This window comes from Halichoeres trimaculatus, unplaced genomic scaffold, assembly GCF_033239565.1.
Source record: "Halichoeres trimaculatus isolate MK-OKI-2021-1 unplaced genomic scaffold, fHalTri1.1 fHalTri1_scaffold_16, whole genome shotgun sequence".
In the NCBI taxonomy this organism is placed as follows: domain Eukaryota; kingdom Metazoa; phylum Chordata; class Actinopteri; order Labriformes; family Labridae; genus Halichoeres; species Halichoeres trimaculatus.
In genome coordinates, this window is record NW_027437194.1 from 17,625,180 (window position 1) to 17,653,094 (window position 27,915).

At 39.9% G+C, this 27,915-nt stretch overlaps 2 protein-coding genes across 2 annotated transcripts in view; one reads left to right on the top strand and one right to left on the bottom strand.

The window, feature by feature from the left end:
* Positions 1 to 1,981: 1,981 nt before the first annotated feature.
* ggt1b (gamma-glutamyltransferase 1b) lies at positions 1,982 to 12,474 on the bottom strand. The gene is made up of 12 exons (XM_074689864.1): positions 12,276 to 12,474; positions 11,905 to 12,035; positions 11,705 to 11,794; positions 11,385 to 11,577; positions 10,360 to 10,520; positions 9,766 to 9,915; positions 5,489 to 5,625; positions 5,168 to 5,355; positions 4,959 to 5,086; positions 3,514 to 3,626; positions 3,252 to 3,365; positions 1,982 to 2,603 (listed from the first exon to the last, which is right to left on the bottom strand). The coding sequence occupies exons 1-12, from the start codon at positions 12,440 to 12,442 to the stop codon at positions 2,457 to 2,459; spliced, it is 1,719 nt and encodes a 572-aa protein (XP_074545965.1). The 5' UTR covers positions 12,443 to 12,474; the 3' UTR covers positions 1,982 to 2,456.
* An 8,440-nt stretch (positions 12,475 to 20,914) lies between these two features.
* Positions 20,915 to 27,915, top strand: part of lrrc75bb (leucine rich repeat containing 75Bb) — a 37,573-nt gene continuing 30,572 nt past the window's right edge. The window contains exon 1 of the mRNA XM_074689739.1: positions 20,915 to 21,464. Coding sequence (XP_074545840.1) covers positions 21,171 to 21,464 — 294 coding nt within the window. The 5' untranslated portion in view covers positions 20,915 to 21,170. The remainder of the gene's footprint in view (positions 21,465 to 27,915) is intronic.

Sequence of the window (27,915 nt, forward strand, 5' to 3'; positions counted from 1 at the left end):
ATTTAAAGCTAGCATGCGGGAAATGTCATCCCACTCTTTCATTTTCAGAAAAGGCAGATCAATAACCCGTGATGAATCTGTGACTTCCAGTGTTTTTACAACTTCAGTCACAAGGTCCCCTGATGAAGTGAATTACCTCCCAGAAGTTCTTTAATGGAGTTCTGCCCACTTTCTGTTTTCTGTAACACTCATAATGTCATGCAAAGCAGCAGAATGAATTACAACCTTCGACTTTTCTCATGCCTAGAGGGTGAGTGAATCAGTCTCTCTCAGTTGCATAATACCGCTGCTCATTAGAACTATGTGAAATGAGATTGTGCTTAATTGGGCCTTAAAGGGAAATTCCACTGTGACTTGCTAATTTTTTGCTTCTCTTAAAAATAATTGCAGCGCACAAGGTAATCCAATTTAGGATTATATTTGTGCAGGGAGTCTCAGTCAACTAAGGCTAGAATCAGACTTTAGGGGTAGAAAATCTTAGTATTCAAAAATCTGAATACATCAGGAACACCAATGTTTTATGGAGACACTTCTTGGATACTGCTAGAGTGAACAACATGCATCCTTAAGAGACCTTAAATAGACTCCTGTGATCTCACTGTGAATCCGATGTAAGTAAAGACAGAAAACAACCTTCTGTAGCATTTTGAAGTGAGAAAAAAGTAAAGGCTAACCAAGTCTTGATGAGTAAAGTTTGAAGGTAAAGTACCGATGAGTTTAAGGGCTGTTTGGAAAGCTCACAGTTTGACCTGCCTTTATATTCTCCAGTAATCTGTGCCGATTACAGCCTGGTATATTTTTCTTTATCAGGCTGCAGTCATGCTAAATATTGATGTGAATTTTGGTATTGCCTTATACATATTCAATCGAATTGACCACAGACTGTATCATTTATGAACATAGTCTCCATGGCATCACCAATCTGTTTCTGGTACTGAGTTTTTAAGCCTATTGTTATCACGCGCAACATCAGAGGTGTAGAATTCAAGCTAACTTTGAGTGGGTCTGAGGCAGTGTGCATTATATCTGGTTTTACTGTGGCCCTAATTCTTAGTTAAACATTAATGTTTAGTTTTATAAGACTCGATCTCCTATACAGAGTGTTTTCATCTGTGTGTGGGGGGTCCACATGTTAGTGTGTCTGTGTGTGCATTAGGAGGACCTTTACCATGCCCAATAGAGAGAGCAGAGAGTGGTGAACATGGGACCATGCACACAGCTACAGGACCACAGTACGACTCTTCTCTGCAACCAAATAGGGCACTCATGCTCCTCCTCTCTTGCTAACTAGCTGTTGTATGTAGTTCACAAGAAACCCCCAAGATGTGCAAATCAACCCCCGACAACCTCTGGCCTTTCTAGAGACACCTACCATGCCCCCCTCCATTTCTCAAGGTTTATATGTATCCACTTGAAAGTGTACACCTACAAGAACACACTTTAATGTGCACTTGCAAGAATGGACTTCAAGTGTACACTTTTGAGTATGCATTTTAAAGTTTGCACTTCCAAGAACACACTTCAGTGTGCACCAAAAAGTATGCACTTCAAAGTGTATGCTTACAAGTATACACTTTAAAGTGTAGACTTACAAGTATGCACTAAAAGTAAAAGTAAAAGTAACTTAGATTACCTTTTATTTAAATAAATATGTATCTTGCAAGAGTGAATGCTAAACCATTTTGTCTCCCAACATTTTACTAATCATTTTATAACCATTCATCTGTGCTAAAAAGGTTATAAAAACATTAATATTTTACATTCCATTTATCATGAAACACATTTACATTCCAGCTGAGAGGAGATGAGCCCTGAATCCCAGCGGTGACAGTGAGCAGCAACAGCTGTAATGTTGTTATGGGGTCATTAAAGGCCACTGCACTCTGGGCTGTGTCAAATTACAGTAAGTCATTCAGTGAGAGTGCAGTCCCTGATGTGTTATAGACCTTTATACGAACAAAAGCTTCTGTCTCCTCTCGTAGTACTGTCTCCATGTATGATCCTGGGGTAAAATATTACATTTTAAAACAACTCAAAAGCTGATTTATGAGGTCTCTCTGTTAGCTCTGAGCAGAGTTTCATAATCACATTTTAAGGATCTCAACAACATAGCAGCTCTACAATGCTAATGATTTACTCAAGTGTTTCATAAATAAGAATGTTTTGCATATTTATGACATGACAGTGTTCTTCATTGACAGTGAACTTAGATTAAATATTAAGACCTAACTCAAGACTAAGACACTTCATTTTTCCTGTCACAGTAAGCCTTTGTCCCGTTATCTGAGTTACTTCATGTTACATACATGAACTTGATTTACAGAACAAGCAGAATCCAAACAGCTGACGGCTGATCCTCGTTCTCCATAAAGACTCTTATCTCACAGTTTGTGCTGATAGTGTCAAGGTTCACCCAGCGACAGTCCTTCTGTGGAGTCTGCAGTTTGTTTAACACCTCAGTAACCGGCAGCATACGCCCACTTTCGAGGATCAGACTGAGCGTGGAGTCCATCATCGTGGCGAACCACCGCCTGCACCACAGCTCCCGTAGAAGTGAGGAAATCTGTCTCATGGTTCTTCAATGCTAAACCATTTAGGACATCCTGTGAACAGGAACACATATAAATACTTGTAGAATCTATGCAAAAAAAAAAAACAAACAAAATCTGGATAAGATTTATTTAAAGAGGGGGTATTGTGCTTCTTTGAGGCTTATTCATCAGCTGGGTACCCTCTTAGTATTTTTACATTAACAGCAAAGAAAAATCAGTACGTTTATCAAACTGTTTTTTTTTTCCCCCAGAAAACCCTTATATCAGATTATGTCTTAAATACAGCTGTGTCTTTAAAGCTCCTTCTTCCCTCTGATTGGCCAGATGTCTGGAGGCGTGTCAAAGGCAGAGCTATAGGCAGACCTTGGCGTTTGAGGCCCGCCCCTTCAACTTATCTTTAGCCATTTTGGGGATCCTTATGTGGTGACCTTATCATTTCAGCAAACCCCATATAAAATCTCACAAAGATCTTGTGCTAAAATGTAATACTTGAAATGTTTGATAATTTAACTTACTGTTTCAAGACTTTTATTATCTGTATTTAAGAAAATAAAGAATCAGAGTATCTGTTGCTGGCCATAGCTGAGGTATAAAGGCTTGGTGAAAGCTGTGTTGTGAAGGATTGTCTTCCTCTCTACACATCACACCACCTGCTATTAGTCACACATACCAGCACTGTTTTCTGTATGTGACACTTACTTTGTCAAAGCCAGGCTCGGCTACAGTGGAGTTGGGACTCAGCTGGTTGTGGAGTCGTGGATCTGACACAGCTTTCCTCAGATCGTAGTTGAAGAACAGTGCATTCAGTATCACCTAGAAAATGGGACAAATTTCAGCCCAGTGTTCAGCCCATAAATCTACAGTCAGAAGAAATCTGCTGGGTGAAGTTTTATAAAAGGAACAAGATGCTTTGTGTGACACAACAGATTCTATCAACTCTCTGATGTAGCTGGTGTCTTACCTGAGCAATGGAAGTTGTGATTTTTGTCCCTCCAGATCCTCCGACAACCATTTTTACTTTGTTGTTTTGGTCAAAAAGAATTGTTGGACACATGGAAGACATTGGCCTTTTCCCTTTTGAAGAAAGCACAAGATAGTCAAAGTTAAAAAGCTGGATAAAAACTAAGGTTCAGACTTTGCTGTGGATTACAAAGTATGTATCCTCATTGAAAGTTTTCAGGTTTTATCGTCTCAAGTTTCTAAGTAGATCCTTCATTCCATTGTTAGTTATCAAATATCTTTTTTTTTTTATATATAGATTTTGAGGTTGAGTCATGATACTCTGGAAGATGAAACAAAATATTTGATCCATTGAAAAGTCTGGTTTCTACTTCTGCGTTGGATCATAAGTCTGCATACTTATGCAGAGGCCTATGCATGAAGCAGGTGTGAACCCCCAACAAAATGGCCATACACTGAAATTACTGTGATTCGTACACTGAGCAGGATTGTGTTTCCTGTTGCTACAACACTCCCAGAATCCCCATACATCAGCTGTTCATTCTGTCTCCTCTGACATCTCCTCTCTGTCCTTTCATGTAATAATTGTTGTATGATCAACCACCACAACAACTTCGGTATAACACACTATATTCAAAATCATTGCTAGGCACGGCCTTGTTGGCTATGGCTGCCTTTTGCAGCAGCTCTCTCTTTGTCTGTTTCTTGTAATTTTTTTCGTCTCTTTTTCTCAATCTTTGCATTTGGAGTGGATCATTACTTTGTGTGGCTCATTTGTTGGTCATGGACACCAAACTTTTTGTGGCTTCAGCGATATTTTTACTACTTTTTCTCCTGTGTTTGCCTGGAGATCCTTCATGTAACCATGGCTGCATTGTTTACTTGTAAACTCAGCTGTTAGCAGCCTGTAGCATGTCAATGCTAACTGGTGTAAGGCCTGATGTCTTCTCACAAGGTGAGGAGAATGAGGTGAGGACGACGTGCTGGTTTTCAGGTGTGAGCTAAGAAGTGACAGCATCGACCTGTCCTTTTGTCCATGGTTATTTGGAACATAAAATCTATCTCCAATAAGATGGACAAGCTAGCTGTGCTAACCCAACAGAGGGAATACCAGTGGGCAGAGTAGCATCATGCTATTCACATCTAGGACACAGAGATGGAGCATGACTGAAGAAGCTCAGTCCTGGACCCTATGGAGTCCTTAAACAGCATTAAGTCAACAGAAGTATGGCCCAGGCTAAATGTTTATGTGTTAACAACACAATAAATAGATAAATAATTCAACTTATTCAAATCCATAAACCACATGTATAGAATGAAGGAAAGTTTGTCATCTGACTGGCTTTTTATCATCCTGCCATTGAAAAGCATGTCTATTTGAAAATGTCATTAGTTTTGAGGACTCTTATGTGTGTGTTTATGTGCGTGCTCTAATTCTACTCTTACCTGGCCTGATGAAGTTATTTGGTGAAGGAGGAACTCCAAAGCCGTTTGTGATGAGCGGGGAGCTGAAGTCATCCATCTCATTGTTGAGAATAATCCCTGTTGATCTTGACATGACTTTGGAGCCCAAACTGAAAGACACACAGCCATGACATTCAGTGACCAGACACTGATTAACCGACATCTTGACCTGGTGAAGTAGGAGGCTTTACAATTGGTTGATGGTGCTGGTGGCAGCCACAGCACTTCCATCCTCTGCGACGACGGACAGGTGTGCCGTCCCGTGGTTTTCTGGCAGATAGAACTCTGGCTCGTAGTAGTTCATGTGATGTGTGGTGTCATCTGTGATCTTTTTGCGGAGTTCTTCAGCGAAGAATCTTGAGGTCATGTTGTGGATGAGCTTTAGGAGAGAAAACAGATGAAAATAAAACAAATTTGATTAATGTTTGGGGTATTTTTGGGATCATATCAAGGGCATCTTTCAAACATGCCACAGTGATGTTAACGAGTACTCTTGACCCTTACATCCTTACATCTGTGATGTTGAGGAACTCGGGGTCTCCGAGTAAAGTCCTCTTTGCATAAGCAAAGCGAAACGCCTCCACGATGCGATGGTAAGTCAGGATCTTTTTCTCCTTGGTTGCCACACTATTTGCAGTTAAGTTGTACCCTGTTGAAAATATGAAAATCATCAGTGTCACAGTTTTAAACTCAAATGGCAGCTCAGGTGGAGAAGGAGGCAGCCACAGCAGACCTGACCAATCCTGTTCCTGTGTTTATTTAGTCTAAAAGCTGCTGTTACCAGACCACGGTATTAGCCTGAGCTGACAGCCAGAGGGAAGGCAGGGAGTTTTGGTTTGATGAGTTTCAGCTGTCAGACAGAGACAGGAGTCACGGTAAATCAGCGGCATGAAAGTTTCAGGCGGCCTCTGAAATGTGTGCGCGAAGCCCTCGCCACTCGACTGTGTCCAATTAGAGGTAAATTGGTGAGATTAGTGTTAGTGTGTGAGGCAGGGGGCTGCAGTGAGTGGGTGGCCAGTCAGGGGAAAGGAAAGGTTTGGTGAGATTAATTACTTGGGAGGGAAGTTTCCATCTAATACTCAGAGGCAGACACTGTCACTGGTAGGAAAAGCAGCAGAGAGAAACTGTCTGAAACAAGAACAGTTTAAATTTTCTGCAGTAACCAGCAATTCAAGTTAAAATGAACTGATACTGTTGTACACAGAGATTATAGACAGCTATGTAATTAAAATGATGATATACTGGAGCAGAATGATTTGATTAGCAGCACAGTTGTTGCTGCTCAGACTCTATCTCTCAGATGTGAAGACAAACTGTGATGAACTTTGGATCTTAATTACTTCTTTCAGACAAAACTCTTCTCTCAGGGTTACAGTTTTTCCCTCAGTGGTTTCACTTTTCAACAGTGATTTAAGGAAGATGTGGCCTTATTGTTTGATATCAGATAGCTATACACTCACCAGCCACTTTATGAGGTACACCTTGCTAGTACTGGTTGGACCCCCTTTTGCCTCCAGAACTGCTTTAATCCTTGGTGGCATAGATTCCTCAGAGAGTTTGGTCCATATTGACATGATAGCATCACATAGTTGCTGCAGATTAGTTGGCTGAACATCCATGATGAGACTCTCCTGTTCCACCACATCCCAAAGGTGCTCTATTGGATTGAGATCTGGGGACTGTGGAGGCCATTTGAGTACAGTGAACTCATTGTCATGTTCAAGAAACCAGTCTGAGATGATTCCAGCTTTATGACATGAAGCGTTATCCTGCTGGAAGTAGCCATCAGAAGATGGGTACACTGTGGTTATAGAGGGATGGACATGGTCAGCAACAATACTCAGGTAGGCTGTGGACTTTAAACCATGCTCAGTTGGTACTAAGGGGCCCAAAGTGAGCCAAGAAAATATCTCTCACACCATTACACCACCAGCAGCAGCCTGAACCGTTGATACAAGGCAGTATGGATCCATGCTTTCATGTTGTTGACACCAAATTCTGACCTTACCATCTGAATGTGGAGCAGAAATCCAGACTCATCAGACCAGGCAACGTTTTTCCAATCTTCTATTGTCCAGTTTTGGTGTTGCTGTGTGAATTGTGGCCTCAGTTTCCTGCTCTTAGCTGACAGGAGGGTCACCCGGTGTGGTCTTCTGCTGCTGTAGCCCATCTGCCTCAAGGTTGGACGTGTTGTGTGTTCAGAGATGCTCTTCTGCAGACCTCAGTTGTAACGAGTGGTTCTTTGAGTTACTGTTGCCTTTCTATCAGCTCCAACCAGTCTGTCCATTCTCCTCTGACCTCTGGCATCAACAATGTGGGTTAAAATCCCAGTAGATCAGCAGTTTCTGAAATACTCAGACCAGCCCTGGTACCAACAACCATGCCGCATTCAAAGTCACTTAAATCCCCTTTCTTCCTCATTCTGATGCTCAGTTTGAACTGCAGCAGCTCGACTTGACCATGTCCACATGCCTAAAAGCATTGAGTTGCTGCCATGTGATTGGCTGATTAGAAATTTGCGTTAACAAGCAGTTGAACAGGTGTGCCTAATAAAGTGGCCGGTACATGATATAAGAACCAATATCTTATCATTCAGCTGTAATAGTTGCCAATGTTCCTGTATCTTACATAACAAAAAAAGAAAACAGCCTGATAATAGTTTTTAGATGAATAAAGGGAAGGAGGGAAATCAATACATTTAATTCTACGTGAATAAAGTTTTGTAGTCTGTGGGGAATGTCCCAGAGACAAGCTGTGCTCGTATTTTAATGAAAATATTTCTGATACTTTATTTCATCTTGAAATTATCATAACACAGCCAAAGGTACTTTTTTTTCAATTCACTGTGGGAGGCTTCTGCTTTTTCTACATTTAGATCCTAACTCTACTGTATCATAAGTTTATCTTTCTCTAACAATGTGTCCAAGTATTAAGCTTGTAACTTAGCTGATAAATCCAGAGCATAACATTTAAGCTTAGTACGAAAACATTTATATGGCTTTTATAATGTAGTAAATCACATAATGACAGCAACCTGTGACATCATGATAAAGATACAACTTAACTCCATAATCACTGTTGTATAACATTATATGATATAAAATCCATATAACCACACTAAAGCTCTGAGTCGTCACACTTTACAAAACCATACATCTTGCAGACTGCTGCCGGTTGAAAGCTGGATTGGGAAATTTATTTTGTGCAGCCCAGAGAGGCTGTCTGAATCTGGTCCAAACCTTTCTGTCACAACAGATCGATACAGACAAATTACCACAGGACACTGTATGAAATATAATAGGAAACCATCAGCACAGCTCGCACTCTGGGCTACAATTAAAACAAAGGATGTTGTGGGTGACAGGGAGCAGGAGAGAGGGATGTAACATGACAGTAAGAGAGAGCTGAGTCAAGGTGGTATCTAATCAGGGCTGACTCAAACTTACAGCTGAGAAAACTTTCATCACTTCTTATTTCATGTCAGTATGTCTGTGTGAAAAGTTGTACTAAATGACTTTTCTCACAGAAAAAAACAGGTGGGATGTTCAAACTTATTCTGAAGTTTGTCTGAAGGTTTTTCTTTCAAAGCAATAGACTTGTATTACAACATTTATTCTTCTATCTTCTTCTTTACAGTTAAACCTGTGACTTTTGACGCAGGAATGAAGATGGGGTAAAGCTCAAGGGTTTCAAACCTTTTTTTTCCAAGCGAGCGACATTTGATTTTGAGAAAACGACCAAGGGCCAGCAGCTCTTAGTGACATATGTATTGCCCTTGAAAGAAACATTTGTTGTCCAACATACGTGTGATCTTTATAGACTAATGTCCTTCAGTTGTCTCTTGATACCAATAAGTGGTCAGTTTTTTGCAGTGTTACGTGCTGCATAAAGATCAGCAAACTCTGCTTCTTCTCAAGGAAGATGTTCTCCACTAGGGGGCGATGTGGTGAAAATATGTCAAGATCTTTTAATGACAGCATCAGGACTTTGTTTTTATTAGGATTGTTTTGTACATTCAGACTATTTTGTTTTTTCTGCTCTATTTCACAACTTAAATTTAATCTTGTGACATTTAAAGTGTTTTTTTTTTTATTCTTAATGTTCATGACACAAGTTTTCACATCATGTTTCACATCTGTTTCTGCAGAATGTACTGAGGTTTAGCTTTATACACAGTCCAAATGTAGTTTTGTGAGACATTACTAGATATACTTTGGTTTTTTTGGTGCACCTGACAGGAAATGTAAATGTGCACATGAATTAGAACATGCATTAATTTTAGTACCATAATTAATACATTGTAAGATGAAAGCTGGGGGAGGTATAAAAACGATGGACGGTGTGACCACTCCCTGATAGTAGAGTCAAGACTTGGGTCATAAAGCGTGACTTCTCCATTAGACCAGATGGGGCAAGTAACTCGTAACGCTAACCCTTTTGCTGACCCTAAACAGAACTGTTTAACTGTAGATACTAGAATAACAGTCTTAAAACTTCAGCCTTTGTGATCCTGTATTTCTACCACTGTCATATCTAATCTAATACAGAAGAGTGGAGCATGTAACTGCCTGAATAAAATGAGCTCTTGCTTTTGCAAAGTAGTCCAAGACACTCTTAGGTAACGTAAAGTCAACAAATCTTTTTATAGGAGCAGGTTTAGTGCACAATGGATCAACATGCTGCTCACAGCAGAGTCCTTTTTTAAGCCACTGACTGGCAAAGTGAAGGCAGCTCACAAAGCACATCCTCCCCCACTCAGGGTGTTTTTGGACAAAGTATCAAGGCTTACCATTCAAGATGTTTAATATCAGCGAGAGCACAGGGCCGCTAGCGGGGGCATTGGGAACAGCCATGGTGTACTCCCCCACATTCACCCTTAAAGGATGCTCATCCAAGACAGGCACATAATCCTTCAGATCCTCCATTGTGATGATACCGCCTAAACACAGATTGAAACACACACTGGCAATGTGTTCTTACACAGAATTGGAAATTTAAATCCTGCTTACCATGGAAATTAGCTGTGCTGAGTGTTATTTAAATACACATCCTTGAGTCTCTCATTATACTGTTTTTAGTGAGAATGTCAGAGGCAGTGATGAAAATGATAATGCCCTTGGGTGAGGAAACAAAGTGTGATATGCAACATTTGCACTGAATTTATGACTGAGTTAGAAACTTGGTGTCGTATATTTATAGTAGGTAGGTCAGTCAAATTTAGCGTGGTACAGGTTCTTTGATGTTAAATTAATTGGACTTCATTAGAGATTGTGACACCTGACCTCAGATTTTTCAACCAATCAACAATCAGAATCGTCTTTACAACAAAAGTTTTCTCAGGACGTGACCAGTGTTTGGATCAGGGTTTCTGAGACAAACCTACCTGCTGCCTGAACATCTGCTACGAGATTCTGAGCCAGCTCTCCAGTGTAGAAAGCATCAGGACCCTCCTCAGCTATCTTTCTGTAGGAAGCTGCTAGCTGTGTGAATTTCACTGTGTCGTTTTCTTTCAGGACGTCGCCTTTTTTATCACAAAACACCTCACTGAAAGGAAAGACAAGGAGTCAGTAAATGAAAACAGAAAATCTTTATGTAAGAATAACAAATTCACTTGAGGAAAGATGGATGACTGAATGGATGGATGGATGGATGGATGGATGGATGGATGGATGGATGGATGGATGGATGGATGGATGGATGGTGATTGGATGGATGGATGGATGGATGGATGGATGGATGGATGGATGGATGGATGGATGGATGGATGGATGGATGGATGTTGATTGGATGGATGGATGTTAAAGTGATGGGGTAAAGGGATGGATATATGTATGGTTTAAATTCATGGATGGATGGAAAGATAGATGGATAGATAAATGATGGATAAATGGATGGATGGATGGATGGATGGATGGATGGATGGATGGATGGATGGATGGATGGATGGATGGATGATGGATGGATGGATGGATGGATGGATGGATGGATGGATGGATGATGGATGGATGGATGGATGGATGGATGGTTAGATAAAGTGATGGATGGATGGATGGATGGATGGATGGATGGATGATTGGATATGGACAGATAGATAGACATGTTGATAAGTTGATGGATAGATTCATAGATCGATGGATTGAAGGATGGATAGATGACCATCCTGACATTAATAACCGGCTAATGGAAAGCAAGATGTTTTCATTTATTTATCTATTTATTTATTTATTTATTTTTGCCACTGCACATACACAAATTGACTTTTTTGTAACCTGAACAGAAGCCCCCTAAAGGCCACTTTAAAAAAATGCAGGTTTGAGGCTCTTTGGCCTTACTTTTGATAACACTGTGCTATGTTTACTTGTATTGTGTACCTACATTAATTGGCAGTATGTAATGACTCTGACTCACCACAGAGCTACATCTTTGATGATTGTTTCTTTGTGTCTTGACAGAGCTGAGGCGAGTGCCCGGCCCAGAGGGAAACCTTTCTCTGCGTATTCAATGCTTGGCTGGAACAGGTCCTTCCAGGGCAGTTTGCCGTGTCGTCGGTGTGCCATCTCATAACCTCTGATTTCCCCTGGCACAGCGATGGACAACCCTCCTACCAACCATAGGAATCAAGTAAGCAACAATGTTATCCAGGCGTTATTTAAAAACACCAGTACACAAACAGTACACAAACTTCCCACAGCTCGTTTCTTTGTCTGTTAGAGCTGGTTGAACTTTACCTCTCTGGGATAAGTCTGTGCTGTTCCCAAACATGTTTTCTGTTGCGTTGAGTGGTGCCACCTCTCTTGCATCAATGGTCTCAACCTTCCCTGCATGAAAGATACAGATAAGGAAATGTTTTGTGTATGGCTTCGTTGGGTCAGTGGCTAGTTTAGGTCATGAGTTTGTGGAGGTGACATTTGTCAGAACGAAGGTGTACCAGTTTTTGCGTTGTAGATGGTTAAGAAAAGCCCTCCTCCGATGCCCATACTGTGAGCATTCATAAGTCCGACACACAGCAAAGCAGCAATCGCAGAGTCGACTGCAGTCCCTCCTTTTTTCAGTATGTCTCTGTAGTTAAATCGCACACAGAAAGAGAAGGAGCAAAGGTTCAGTTTGTTAGCCCACTTAAGATTTTAAGACCCTTTGTCGAAAAAGATATAAATAAATTGAACACAGCAGGTTTACGGGGATTTGCATGTGTACTTAACATGTTTGTTGAATACACAGGATCTGTTTGAATGCATGTACAGATCTGTTTCCAGCCTCATTCCTGCCCTGGAGGATGTTTCTGTGTGTGGCAACTCTTACCTGCCAACCACTGAACACGGCCCAGCATCTGCTGCCACAGCTGCCTTCAGGTACACATGCTCGTTCGTCTGCTTCTTTCCTCCGACTCCGAAGAAAACACCCACAAAAGTGGCGACAGATGCCAGCAGTAGCATCGCCAGGGCTACGATTATTGTCTTCTTTGCCATTTTGACAGCTTGCACAATAGCTCCTTAATTCACTGCCTGTCAGGACAAAGAAAGATATTGGTTGAGTTTCAAGAGCATTAAAAGAGCTGCACTTTTAAAAATACAGGGAAAAAATGCAAACCCAAATCCTTAAAATGAAACCCACATCAAAAGGCATTACTCTACAGATGTCTGAGAAGACACAGAGCTGGAATATCTGATGACGCATGAGGCCTCACGTGTAAGCTTCAAAAAGTACAAGTTATTGTCAGAAATTAAAGCTACAAAACAAAAACATTTCCTAAAATCCAAAGCATGAGAAAACAACATTTTTATGTCGATGAAAAATTCTTTTACAATAATTTCTCAGATTTGTGTTTTGGATCCAAGTTTTTGTGTTCCTATAAACTAAACAAACTCCGTTCTTTAAACACCTGAGAAAAAAAAAACGTCATAGAAGCTGTTTTTCTTGAAAACTTGATGTGTAAACACCAATGAAAGTCAGGATCAGCTCTGAGGACTATCCAGAATCTGTAGGGTTTTTTTTTTTTTTTTGCAATAAAAACTCAATTTCCCATGAGCCCCATCACCCACTGTTGTAAGGATGTGACCTTGGCCAACATGTGAATTTGTTTGGAACATCATTTTTCCAACAGTACTTTTCTTTGTTCAACACAATTTTTCCCAGGATGCAAAGCAATGAGGTAACTGATTTAAATCTAAGAAATCATTTTCAGCAGGGGCAGGACAGGTCTTACTTCTTACTGCTAGACTTTGCTGACTAATTGATCAAAGGTAGTCCTGGTCTACATGTCATGGGTTCCTGTTATAGTGGAAAAATTCGGCTTTACCACAGATACTGTGGCTTAACCAATTTTGGCTCTGATGTTCTTTCTTTTTTTTTTTTTCTTAAGTCATGGGTTTTGGAAAAAAAAAAAAGGTTCAGACTATCTCAAGATCATTTGTGAAGTCCTCACAGGGTCTTCAATCGCAAACCTAAGTGAGGAGACACTGGAGAAAGTCTCAGTTTTAATTTGAGTCGTGACCTTGATGTGAAACGTTGACATATTTTGAAAATTATGTTATAAGTTAGTACACACTATAGCTCTATTGCTTCCTCTTTATCTGACTTCAGTTTTTCATTATCAAAATAAAACTTTTGATTTCCCTTCACTGTAGCTTGTAAGACTGGCTTTTTTGTTATACAGGATCGACAACTTACTCCAGCGAACTTTCTAACGAACAAAAATGGTCATCTCTGTGATCGCGCTGGCTTTGATTTGTCATGTCTGAATTCAAAACTGGACACTGATGGAAGTGCATTCAGGTGAGCTGCTACAGTCAACAAGTTGCCATGCGCGCATATAGCTTCTGACATTTGATCTACATCGATTTGTAAGAGGAAATGACTTTTATTGCATCTTTTTTCCTGATACCACTTTTTATTATCTTAAAAGTTGCATTCAGGATGCCATTAAAAGCAAAGTAAGGACAATAAGGTACCCAGCACTTCCAACTGGGACTTGGGAGATTTGTTTTTTCAAAAGTCAATGTCCAGTTGAAGTCCCTGTTGGTCATTAATTGGTAGGTTGCTACAATGATCAACAGAAGTGAGAAGACGAAGAAGTAAGTTTAGGTTTCTGGGATTCATTAACTCTGACACTCTCACTGCCTCAGGTTCATCCCCTTTAGTACGAAATGTGTGATGCTTCTAGTCACTAATTTAGCCTCGAGGTGCCAGCTTCCAGCAAGGCTAAGATGAGCTGTTAATGTCAAAAGAAAGTGGATGGCAGTTTTTCAGCACAAAAACAGCATAAATTAATACAAATGATATCTAAATTGTTAAAATGTAAAAAAAAAAAAAATAAATAAGCAGGCACGGACATAAAAGGTAAAAATAAAAGGGAGCACTATTACATATTGATAATTTCACAGTGAGCATTCATGTGTTGTGTTTGCTCACTTTCTAAATGTCTCTGCCAGAATTTTCAGATATAGGTTATTGAATAAAGGAATTTTAGAAATGTTAAATTACTCAGAGGTGATAAAGTTAAATTATGGAGCTAAAGCTGTCAATCAAATAATTACTCATGCTGAAACGTACATTAAAAACAATAACCCCCTCAGAAAGCTGTGCTCATGCTCTTCTTTCCAGTGACAGCTAAAGCAAAGTTGTGTGAATCACATCTGAGGCAGAATTGTGTATTTGTTGTTCTGACTGTAACGCAGCGTATCCTCGGGGCTCTGCTTTTAGCTGGTAACAAGGCAAACACAAAAAGGAGAAACAAACAATATTTCTGCTTAACATTACCTCCCATGCTCTCTAAAGCCTAAAGCCCACTGTCATGCAGATTCTTTGCTCTGTCAAAGGACTAAATCAAGATTATGTAACATGGATTTGATGTAGTTGCACAAAGCAGGAGCTGTATAAACAAATCCAAAAAGCATTTTGTGTACATAGTCAGCAGGATTGACAGCTTAAAGTGCAAAGTTGCCTCACTATTAAAGATTAAAAGGTTGATTTGTTTATAGAAAATACAATCTAAATCTATATGTCAGGTTTAGATCCAACTCTGATCCCCCTGGATGGTTAAACTAAGCCTCTTTTAGATCATTTTCTTACCTTAAATCTGCGGGGCCTCAGCAGCAGGCTGCTCACAGTGAGCCAGAATCTGCAATAATAGCTGAAGGCTTACTGTGGTTTAGTATATGTAACTACAGCTGATTCATTAAACTTTAACCCAACCTATCATAAAACACCTTTTGAGAGTTGAAGAAAAGTGCTGACAGAAACAGGGGGAAAGACTTAAGGCGACGTTCAGCTATCAGTTAAAGAATTAGTCATCTGTACTCAATCTTTACTTCACTTTCTAAAACATGTCCAAGTAATTGCGTGACCCTGAAACTGAGACTCATTTTACAAAATGAGCAGCTCTTTACCCTCTGACTCAATGATTAACACAGTTCCCTCAGTTTGCCGACAGTTTATCTCTAAGACATGACATTCGACTTTACAACACTGACATAAATCTGTTTAAAGCTGTGATGTAACAGCTTCAAAATGATCATTGTTGTTGACACGGCAGAGCTAAACACCATAGATGAGTGAGTTTTAAAGAAAGACTCCTCACCAGCAAGATGAAGGCCTTCAGGGCTGTGAGGAAGAGGATCATATCTGCTACGAGGGGAGGAAGAATACTGAGAACAAACTGCAGGAGGGATTTGTGAGGGGTCAGAGCTGTACGAGGGGACCGCCTAAATAAACAGCCTGGCACGAGACAGATGTCGTCTCAGGCCCCAGACTCGCTAACCCAGGTAATAACCTATCCCCTGCTCTGCCAATAAAACGGCTCACAGAGGAAATAACCAAAGGAAAAGAAAAACAAATTTGTTTAGGTTCCAGATAGCCTTGACTTGATAAAGAGGGAATAACGTTTAAGGTAATTTGAGGCAACCTTGAATTTGACTCCCAACAAAATGGTGATGTTTAGGTTCCCGGTGATTCAGGTTCACACGGTTTTATTCTCTCAGAAAGAGTTAAAACATTACTCACATAAGGTATCTTTTACCAGAAATGCTAAGAACTTATAGTTCTTAGATTATCAACAAATGACAAAAAGTAAAGAAATTAGTGTTTGATGGATTATTTATTTGTTAAAAAATGGGGTAGGGTGTTTTCTGGGCTAAATCTAATACCCCAGAACTAACTGCTAACTGTAACTGAGCTGTTGAATAAAGAACATAGTTCCTTTTAAAAGTTTCAAGGCCACAGAGGGAAATCTTTACACTTTCAAAATCCAGTGTTGGATATGTGTGTGGCCCCTTTTTTAGGTCTAAATCAGTGCTTCATGAGGGGGGAAAGTGCCAATGCCCACCTCATTAAGTCACTCTCAACACTCTCAATCATAACTCTCAACACTCACCATGCTCTTATTCAATTTTCCACAATTTTCCAGGTTTTGCTGTAAACTTTACTCACTAGCTCTAATATGTGGTGTAAAGAAGTCATCAGGCCTTCAGTGAAGGACTCTACTGATCCACAAGAGTGATGAAAACAAGCTGACTTCACTTCAGCAGGTGTTATGCTGTGAAAGGAAACTTGGTGTATGAATCCCCATAGAAACTATGACATGGAAAGGATAAGAAGGAGCGCTGGCAGCTGGGAAGAAGTCTCTCCAGACTTTAAGGGAGTACATAGCTCACTGAAAGTTCTGGTTCGCTAACAACTTAGGTCTCTGTAAATGCAGTGCATGTTTTTATTCATTTAAATTTTGTGTGACATTTCAACAAGAAGATGAGGAATTAATTACAGAGAAAAATTGTATTATATTATTGAACAGTGTTGGTCTTCAGCACTTCGGTTTTCTTACAGCCACATGCCCCTATTTTATTATGGAGGCCTAAAAGTGCCAAAATAAAATATATAAATACATCATTAATTGAACAATTAATTGTTTCAATTATTACTTAATGTTGGGAATAAATCAATAAATAATTTAATAATGTTTGATAATGTAATTAATTAGATAAAAGTGTTATCAAATAATTAATTAATTAACTAAATGTGTCATTAGTTATTAAAAAAATATTTGTCTAAATTCAACACAAATTTGATCATTTATTAAATTAATTACTCATTTAGGTAATTGTTGAATTATTTATTTAATTATTTAATGGTTACTGCTATGGTTATTTCATGGTTATGGAGGACTAAAAGTGCCAAGATGAAATATATAAATAATAATAGATATATAATAATTTATAATGTGTCAACACTGGAATTAATCCCGTACTCATTTATGTGTACATTTATACTTTCTGTCAACTTAAAAAACTACATGTAGTCTGTGCATGGGCTAACTTGATAAAGCTAAAGCTTTTTACATTCTGCAGAAACTCAAGAAATCTTAAAGCAGATTAAATTAGCCTGAATATGAAAAACAATCCAGATCCTGTCACAAAGAAATCCTGATATACTTTCACCATATTGCCCCCAAATGGAGAAAAATTTTCTGGAGTAGAAGCAGTTTGCTGATGTTAATGCAGTACAGAAAACTAACCACTGGTATCAAGAAACAAATGCAGGACAGGTGAGGTGTGACTTTATAATTCTGTAATGACAGACACTTCCTGGCTGATTTTTTTCCCAAAATTACTAAACAGAGAATTCATATGTTACTTTCTGGGTTGATAAAAATGCCAGTAAGAGCCGCCAGCTGACACTCCTTCTCCACAGGAAGAGTGATTGAAGGGTGTCTGCCCTGAGCAGCAGGAAAACCTCTGCCTCCTGTGGAGTTTAGACACTGGTGGTGGAAGTCAAGGCTGGTGATGTCACCTGAGGCTGATGAGACTGAAGAGTCACACAGAGCAAATGCATGAATGATCCAGAGGAAGAGAGGCCACGCTTACAAAATACACATACATGTGTTTTTCCCCACTGAACTTTTACTAGAGCTCCATTAAAGTGTCAGCTGTGATAACACCAACACCAAATGCTTGTGTTTTCACAGCTGTACTAAACATCCAGGGTTAGCTTTGTTCAAAGCAGGCACATGTATGGCATGAAGGAAATGATACGCTCTAATGGGGAAACAATGTAAAGTGGAGAAACATCCAGAGTTTGATGAGCAAAGAGAAAATCTTTTACTGCTTTGCTCCTTTGATTTAGATTTGTGCACATTCAGCCTCCAGCTCTTTGATCCACTGCAAAAATAATGACAAAAGTAATGTAAGAAAAGATGTTAGTACAGTAAGAGAGCCTGTCAGTGAATCACTTATCATTCAGCAGTTTGAAGTGACACCTTGAGCTGAACATTTAGTTGTGTGCAGTGGACTAAATCTGCCAAGCCAGCAGCTGTTTTCTGCTGATTTCCTCTTTTATTCAGCAAACCCACAACAAAATGTATCTGCTGTTCTACATTCTTTTGTTTTCCTGCATATGGTGCAAAAAAAGTTTCCTTCCTCTTCAAACATAGCAGCTGTTTAATATGTTTTTCTTGTCTTCTACATCATTTCTGCCCCTCACTTCTCCTGTAAGCGCAATTACTTTGAAAATGTGGCAGAGCTTGATGATATACGACGCATTGCCGAGGTGGTGCAATGACAACTTACCGGCTGTGCAAGTGTGTACATCATTTTATTTGCTGGCGGCGTAAAAGCCAAGACACTGAGACACTGAGACACTGAAACAGAGAGCGGTGAACAGCTGAATGGAGAAGATGATGTCCCTCAAAAATTAAGAAACCACAAGAAACAAAGTCTATATTGTCTGAATTTTGTCATTTTGTATCAATCATATAAGGTTTTCTCATACTTTATTTGTATTGTATCCTATTTACACGTCTTGAATCATTGTAAACACATAATACATAACAATATTTTTTCAGTAAGATGTTGTTATTCTTCTGGTACCTGCTGTAACCAAGTGTCACTGAAGAAACAGGGCCTAATAAGACCAGCACATCGATATTGAATCTGAGATAGAGTGGGTGATGAAATCTTTACATCCAGACTGAGTCAGTGAGCACCTTTACTCCTCAGAAGAAGCATAATGGGAGTGCACATTGCAGGGGGACAACTTTATGGCATTAGTCTATTCTCTAGTGTAGCGTCGCTCCTGCTCCGACGACTTTGCTTTTTGTTCCTGTGAGCTGATAAAAGTTGTTACACTCTATTACTCTGCAAGTTGTTTGATGTTGGAGGGCGAGTAGTGAGCCTCCACTGTTGCTTCAGACAGGGCAGACACTTGATAAGGTTTTGAAAACTCAGGCCTTTACTCCTCTTCTGTACTTAGCCACCAGGGACATAGATTCACCCTCTGCTTTAATGAGATGTTCCTGTGACAGCGACAGCTAGCCCAGTTTTAAAGCCTAAAGAAGGTGGCAAAGCAGGCATGTCATCACACTGTGTAAATAGTCACACTTAAGCCTCCCTGATGTCAAAGCTCCTGTCCCTGCAGTAAATTCTCAAGTCCATTGCAGGGGAAGCATTCTGAAAAAGAGAGTAATGTGAGGCTAAAGAGCCCGTTATGTGTCAAACCACAACATTAAGTAATATTAAAGTGTAATAACACAACCCTGAGCACAGTTATACACCACTGCAGCAACTCCTGTGCTGCGTTGTTTCCTTTATAACTTAACCACGACAAATCTATTCGTCTGTGTTGCTCAAACTCACGGCTCATGTTTTTCACTATGTGATTAAATCAGGCGAGTCTATGTGTCTGGACCTGATCAATACTGTTGCTAATTTAATGGGCCTCCATAACTTGAGCTAGTGCAGTCTGCAAGCAGATGGATGTACTTTAGTTGGAGACTATTTTGTAATTTAGACAAGTGAGTTTTAGTGTAATTACTCTGCATCAGCAGACTACTAATGCTTAATCAACTTACCCAAAGAGAACTACTCATTTCCTCAAAACTTCATGCAGAAACTGTCACCCCAAAGTAGTCTTTGCATAAGAGATGAGCGAATTGGATGTTTAAAAAACATTATGTCAAAGCTTGAAACACTGATCTTGGCGTGGTTCACATCAGGTTATGCCACACTCAATAAGAAATGCAAACTCAAACTGGTGTGTTTTATAAGGTGTGGTGAAATAATCTTCATTATTCAGGCCCTGGATGTTCCATTGCACTGCCATGGGGAAAATATGGCGGGATTTTTTTTTATGGCAGGATTAGGATCTGGATTTTATCAGGATCGTTTTTTATAATGTTGTCAAGAGTACTTATAGCCACAAATATTTATTTTTACTGCAATCTGAACCATTTTCTTGCTTTTCTGCAAAATGACAGTTTTAATCTAGTTTTATGTCGTCTGTGTTTTTCAACTCTGGATCTTAGTGAATCATGCTTTGATATTATCATAAATCCATTTATTTAAACATGTCATCTGTAAGAGTGCATAGTTCAAATGTAGTTTAACAAGACATCATTCAATATACTTTGTTTTTGTTTGTGCACCAGACATAAAATGCAAATTTACACATATATGTAACATACTTAATTTCAGTGCCATAGTAAATACATTATAAGACATGAAAAGATATTATTGTTAGTATGCTATTCGTTTAAGTAGACTGTGTTTGCCTGTTAATGTGACTTAGATGGAGATAAGAACAGATTTTATGACCAATTAATGCAGAAATCCAGGTCCTTTGGGCTCACATTTCCTCCAACTCTATCTATCTATCTATCTATCTATCTATCTATCTATCTATCTATCTATCTATCCATCTATCCATCTATCTATCTATCTATCTATCTATCTATCTATCTATCTATCTATTACGCAACTCTTACATAAGACCCTATTAAACTACGAGATGAAATAAGTCTACTTTCGCTTATTGACTCAGCGTCGACTGAACCACCTGTGCGTTTTTCTGTGGGGTCATCTAACAAATCCACGCTGCTCACAGTTTCCTCCATGCCTCAGTCTCAGTCTGTGTGGAGGAGAAACACGCTCTGATTGGCTGAGGAGCGCACGCGCTCTGAGTAAAGCAAAGGATGCCTGAGTGCTCAGGCAGTGCATGGACGGATGTAAGCAAGGGACGACTGCGAGGTCTGGCGCACTTTGTTATGTTACTGCTTCACACTTCGGAGTCGGTCTGAAACTTTGATACACTATTTTTGTTTAGCTTACATGAATATTTCGCTTTTACTTTGGCAAACAAGTGTAATGTTTACGCTGCATGTTGTAAAATCCCTCTCTCCACCGCCTCCGTCGACACATCCTCTCAGGAGTGATGGGTTCTAAGTTGACCAGACAGAGAAGTCTCGATTTTGAGAGCAAATTATCCAAGAGGAGACGCCAGAGGAATGACAACCAAGTGGAAACCGAGAGAAGTAGCGAGAGAAGAGGCGGCGGAGACTTCTTGTTTACCTCCTTGATGCTGAGGTCCGACAAGCTCCCGGGGATGCTGCGGAAAACCAACCACAGCCCGTACGTGCGCCGGGTGGCCTGGATCCGGGACATCCAGAGGCTTCTCCGGGAGCAGAAGACGGAGCAGGCGGCTGAAGTGCTCAAACTGCTGAGAAAGGTAAGGACGGTCATTACTTTAAACATGCATAAACCCTCACATTCAACTTTTTAATGGAGTAAACTAAATCAATCGATGCAGTAAGTTGGCTTGTGTGCTTGAATCAAGAGGAAAAGGCGATTTCCTTGTTTTATCAACAAGTTAAGGAACCACAGCAAGTTTTTTTTATGCAAATATAAGTCTACTTGTGCTCAAAAGTGTGATATGAATTAATTTTTGCTTTATTTTACAATTTTATGCTAAGTTTGTCTATACTGTGTTGCTTAACTGACATTTATTGGAAGCACTCCCACTTTCCATGCATCAGCAGATGTCAGTGTGTTAGTCCTTCTTTTTTTATGTTAAATGTATTTAATTCCTGTTTTAATATAAATGTTACCATGAAAGGAAGCCTTACTGTCATACAGTGAAAAAAAAAGATGCCTTCTGTTTGTGATTCGTAGGGTAAAAAAAGGAGAGTTTATAATGAGGTTTTAGCCTCAGTGGGTGAGAGTCTGGTCTGAATCAACCACCTGTTTTGTCTGAGAGGGAAGAAAGCCAGGAGGTTCATGATCTGAATATTTAATTACATCCAATAAGTGCTGAACACTGACTGTATTATGTGGTCTCCTCATAAAGAAAGACAAAGAAGAAAAGGCAAAAAGGTAGAGGTGTGAAAGTAGAGTGTGAAATCTTGGTTAAATGTCAAAGTAGGTTACTTTTCACATCCTTTAAGGAATAAGATGCAACCCTACACATTCTGTTTTTAAGTGTTTTTTGTTAAGGTTTATAAATCCTCGCTCAAATGAAAGGCAGTTCATGTCTGTTCTCTTTTCTGTAATTGTGCAACATTTCATGTCAGTTGCTTCAAAGCCCCCAACTATAGGTAAGGTGTGTTTTTCTTCTTCATTTTAAATCCGTTACACTTTCCCGTGTAGCACCTTCACCGGTCTAATCCTCACTTTCTCAAGATTTATCCAAACTAGCGAGGAGAGGAAAGAGAGAACAGTCTTTAGAGCTCAGCTTGAGCTTTCCTCTGCCTCCTGGAAGCAGTGCACGGATCAAAGGAGCACAGTTTTGAAATTCAGACAAAAGCAGTTGTGATCAAGAGGGCCCCCCTGTCAGGAAACTCCCTGCCCATCTGTACGCTGCCGTGGAATACATTACACAGATGTGTGGAGATTAAAGCAGGAAGAGGAGCTGAGCGTGTCTGCTTTTCAGACAGAGGTATCTTCTCCTCTCCTCTGCAGAAAGCCTCAACTTATTTGTAAACATTCATATTCATATTTGTGAGAAGCAGCAGGGATATGACTCATGCATAGCTTCCTTTAAGACCTCAATATGTCTGTCCGATTTTATTAAAGCATTCCTGCAGTCTGTGATATCTCATAAGACAGAAAATTTTAAAGATTAACTTGTGCATTTGTTGGTCGTGAGCAGGGGCAGCGTTTCCTTCGAAGCTCAGTAAACTGCTCACGAAGCACCAATACGCTCTCCATCTCTCAGTGAGGTGAAGCCTGCGCACTGCTTCTGTTGTATGTTGCTGGGGCCGGAGCCAAGTGTCTGACTAACAATACTTCAACACTGAAAGGAAAAAAAAAAGCTGGCAGGAGGTTTCTTGTTGTTGCTCTTGCCTTTTCCTCTCAGAGACGGATGGATTTGGAGATAATCACCTGAGATGACGGATGCTGGAACATGTCTCTCTTGAGGAAGTCATAACTAAGAGGAACCAATAACATCAACCCCCACCCCAGCGGTATCTGCTTCCCATATCAGCATTCTAGGCCATTAAGTTAATTAGTTTGGGATCTTCTGGTTATTCATTAGTAAACAAAGAATCAGCAACTACTCATATCAAACACGCTCCACAACATGAGTGCAGACGAATAGCCGATGTGCAGCCATGGAGAAGACACTAATTAAGGTGGTCTCTGAAGTGTATGAACAACCTTTCTGAATTCTGAGGTCTCCTTCCTCACCACATGTGTTATTTGTTTGAATAATTCATCTGGAAAAACTTCTGGTCAGGTTTTTATGGCTGCTAAAGTATTGTTCGTACATTAACAATGGTTAAAAAGAAGTGTGGACTTTAAATTTCAATGTGTTGAAGTTAATATGTTATTGAATTCCTGATATAGGACCAAATCCAGAAGGATGGCTATAGCATATGTCCTAAAAAGTAACCAGGAACTTTTAGCTCTAGGGAGCTGGTTCCTTTGACTGATTATTGTCAGTTCCACAAGACTGGCAGAGAGCTGAGACTCAGATTGGGCTGTTTTTGGTCATTTTTCATTGCAAATGGGTTCATTAAATCAACACTGCTGGTTCAAAATGCCTGTTGAAGCAAGAGGACTAGGGATGGGTTCCTTTCACATTTGAAACAATACAGTACTGATGCCTGGTACCTGGCAATCGGTACTGGTACTCAACGGTACCAATTTTTGTTACTTTTTTGTGTTTATGTGGTAAAAAATAAATATGTATTTTTTTTAATTTAACATATTTATTCTTTAATATTCAACCTTGCAATGCTGTGTTCATGTCCAGCATGGAAAATTGCCTTCTCTTCTAGTCCTACACAGTCACAAGGATGCATTGAGGTATCTAAACATGGTACCTTTTGGTTTTGCATGAATCGATACCTGCTACTTTTGATGGTCAGTACCCATAAAAGTACCTAATTCGGCACCCATCCCTAAAAAAGACAGATTATAATAGCCATGGTTTGTTTTCAAGAGCAATCACATTAACTGAGGACTTTCAACCCGAGGCATTCCTCTCAAAAAAATGAATACTATCATAACGTATATTTCTGGCGACTTTATTTTAGTATCCCAATAAAAAGAACTAACCCAGGATGCATTTGCTGACTTACTGAGTTAAGAAGCTTTTTTAAACTGACACATTCAGCTGAAGGTCTCCAGTTTACAGGGTCACCCCTTAAACTGTAACACCTGTAGGTGACACAGAGAGATTCACAATTACAGGATAAAAAAGGAAAGCGTATTAATGATTTGTTACATCATGTCAATTAAATCAAGTGTGTGTGATGTGATTGTGGATGGGGAATGTGAAAAAAACTGGATGGGTACTCTACCATTTAGAAATGTACAGCATTGTAGGCCCCACCCCCCATCGTACCTAGAACTTAGGACGGTACAAGCCCTAAATATTTAACTTTTTAAAGTTATTATTTTGGGGCTTTTATTTCTTCAATTAGCGATAAAGCCTGCTCAGGGGCTAATGTCACGTTACCCACAATAGAGGCTATATCAGTGACCCCAAGCAGGGTTTTTTTTAAGAGTGTTTAAAATGATTGTCGAGAGGAGCGGCTGCATCAATCATATGTCATGGATCATACGTGCTGTCAGTGTGCTTGTGCTCATGCATGAAGTGAACCATGCTGAAGCCCACTAATCTGAAGCCCAGCGTTCTGAAGCGTGCCGAAGCAGAGAAGTGAGCCATTTTTAAGCACAGCACACTTGTGGTCACGCTGGCCAAACGATCTGGACTGTAGGGTTGAAGTGTGCTTTGACATGGTACAGTTTCCCAGTGTGACCATGACCTAAGGCTTGCATTTGCACTTTGGCTCAGCTTATCAGTTCCACATATCAGTTTTCAGCAGTGACTGAATTTTCAGGATTAAACAGTGAGAATTTTGCAGTCCACGTTAAATTTTTCTTATCTGCTGGGACCTGCTGTGTCGACGTAGTGTCACATCACCCACTTTAGGTACTCTACCAATCAAGAAGCTTGCCCCCAAAAGTGCCAGGACCTTTGGACAGTAAGACTTTTGAGGAGGGATTTTTATGCCAGCGCCTTCAGAACTGGTTCCTGCCGGGAAAACAAGCCCATAGATTCACAGCTTATTTCATCAGAGATCGGACTCACTGAAAATCACTGTCTGAGCTGACGCTTTTCTTTGAATCTCAGTGTGGCAACTGTTCTTTTTCAAGTACTTTAAATTTGGAAACTTATCTTCTTTTTGGGTCCTGAGTTAAGCCTAGGAGATTTCGTCTCTATCCTGTTTTTTTGTTTTTTTGTTTTTTTGTTATAAATTCCCTGCATTTGTGGATTCAATACTAAGTATTTTGCAGTTCAAGGACAGTTTTGCATATCTGTATTGACCTAAAGTTTTGCTATGATATTGATAATGTTTCTTTTGGCATGTCGGTTTTGATACAAATATAAACATGTTGATTTGAGGGAATGCTCTGTAATGCACCAACACACCTGTAACGTGTGAAACAAATAACCTTCTGTCGTTTTTTTGACATTTTTACCTCATCTGATTAGTTCCTTATCAAAGTGTTGTTGAGGCTCACTGAACAGTCGACTGCCTCTGTATCATCAGGGAAGCAACTTTTCTTTTTCTTACTACCATTAAACCTAAGCTTTAGATGTTTGCTCTAAGGTCATAAAAATCCTGCAAGGAGCAAGAACATAAAGGTAAACAAAACTAGATTTGGAGCCTCTGTGACCTGACAGTCGTGACAGGTTGGGTTTGCTAAAGCAGGAAACTGTGGGACTGGATTTGTCACAGTGTGCAATAAACTTAATTGGATTCTAATGAACTGCATGTGTGGGATGACGTTATGCGTTTGCCGAGCACATCGGTGTATTCAGACGTTTTTTGACAAGGCTGACGTCAGATTAGATATGCAGCTCTCACGAAGACATTCGTGGCGAGATCTGAAGGCAGAAATAGGAAGACATTTCATGCTTTTATGATCAGGATCAGTCAAATTAATCCCATGGATCAGATATTTTAAAAATGGGCTTCATCTGAGCTGTGAATCCCCCTCATAGTTCTATCCATCAAACACCAGCTGCTTAAGACACACCATCATCATAAAATAATCTGCAAATTACTCCGTGCTTCTATATATGGACACATGTGGTGCCTCCAGTCTGACTAAATGAGGTTTTATTGAAGAGGGAGCTGGTTCGGAGGATAGTCCAGCGTCAGGGAATCCCACTGAGCTTGGCTGTAATAAATCAAGCCAAAAGCTGGAGGAGGAGAAAATGCTGATGGGAGTTTTCCTCTTTGCTTCCACTGTGCCCCAAAGTATTAGAGCTGTCAAAGCGTGTAGAGCGTGTTTTACACGGCCTCAACCACCAGCCGGCTGTTTGAAAAGCTATTCAGTTTAAGTAAAGCTGACCTCCTCGTCTCCACGGCTTCTTTAACGTGACAGAGACCACACTTCACTGTGAGGAAGCAGTCCTCTGAGACCTGTTTGTTGTGTTTCATACAGTAACAGCCTTTAATACAAGTTGTTTTGGATTACGTAGACGTTCTTTCCTCTTTGAATCCTTTCATCTTCAAAAATTTTGATTCATGTATTCAGTTTCGTGTCTTCTGTGCTGTTTTCTTCTCCTTCTGTGTGTGTATTTGGGGCTCTGTGTGTGTGTGTGTGTGTCCCTAGAAAGGCGGGGGATGCTGCATGCTGCTGAGACTATTTGATGTGTCTGAAAAAGTTTGGTCTTAAACTGTCTGGTAATGACACATCAGCTTTCGAGGCATTACCTGAGGACGCGACTTCTATATATTTACATTAATCTTCATGAAAGCAGCTAGGGGACACTGCAGAGGACACGTTTCACCCTGGCTTCAAAAGGTGTTTTTTGTCAACTATAAAAACTCATGAGAGAAAATTACAAATGAATCCTGCAGGAACAGAAGGAGTTTAATTCTTTTACTAATTTTAGGACAAAAGAAAACAAGGTTTAAATCAAAGATTACAAACGTACATATGAAGGAACCCACACAGAAATATATACGCTTGATGTTAACATCCATTTCCATGGCGAAACCTTATCAGCTGCAGTGTGATAAGAGAGCAACATGAAAGGGGATTATAATCACAGCTAAGTGAGAATCTATTTCCATTAAACTGAAATGTCGCTTGAATTTTAAATGAAGCTTCTTCAATCTATAAGCGTGTTTAATCAAACTCATTTCTTGGGGATGTCCCGATCCTGGGCTGATATTAGCATTTCCTGATAGACCAGTGATTGCCGAATGCTGTTACATCAGTATAACCGAGCACTCTGAGTTCACCCAACTTCTTGAACTTATTGAGAAGGTAATGAAGAAGTTTATTGTACATGTGCACAGCCAGAGACACTACAGTAATAACATCTGCTTTACAGCATCATACGTTTTAAAAAGGCGAAAACAATCACAGGACAGTCTGTTAGCTAAGCGTTAGCAACTCTGTAGCTTGAATGTGAGAATTGTGGAAAAATATCAAACTACACTGCAAAATACTAATATCTTATCAAGTTTTTTTAATTGTTTTATTAGTAAAAAATGTCATTTTAGACTCGATATGAGTCCTTTTCACCTGACCAGTCCAGAAAAATGTCTTGGGACGCGGTCACACTGGCCAATCGTGCCGTGCCTAAGCACGCTTCAGCCGTAAAGCACGTTTAGAAAGGCCAGTGTGACCGCAACTGTACCGTGCTCAAG

Coding starts and splice junctions, on each gene's coding strand:
- ggt1b (XM_074689864.1), bottom strand. CDS start 12,442: ATGGCAAAGAAGACAATAATCGTAGCCCTGGCGATGCTACTGCTGGCA. Junction 12,036..12,275: donor CCGTGTTCAGTGGTTGGCAG/GTAAGAGTTGCC, acceptor ATTTAACTACAG/AGACATACTGAAAAAAGGAG. Junction 9,916..10,359: donor AGCAGATGTTCAGGCAGCAG/GTAGGTTTGTCT, acceptor ATCTGTGTTTAG/GCGGTATCATCACAATGGAG.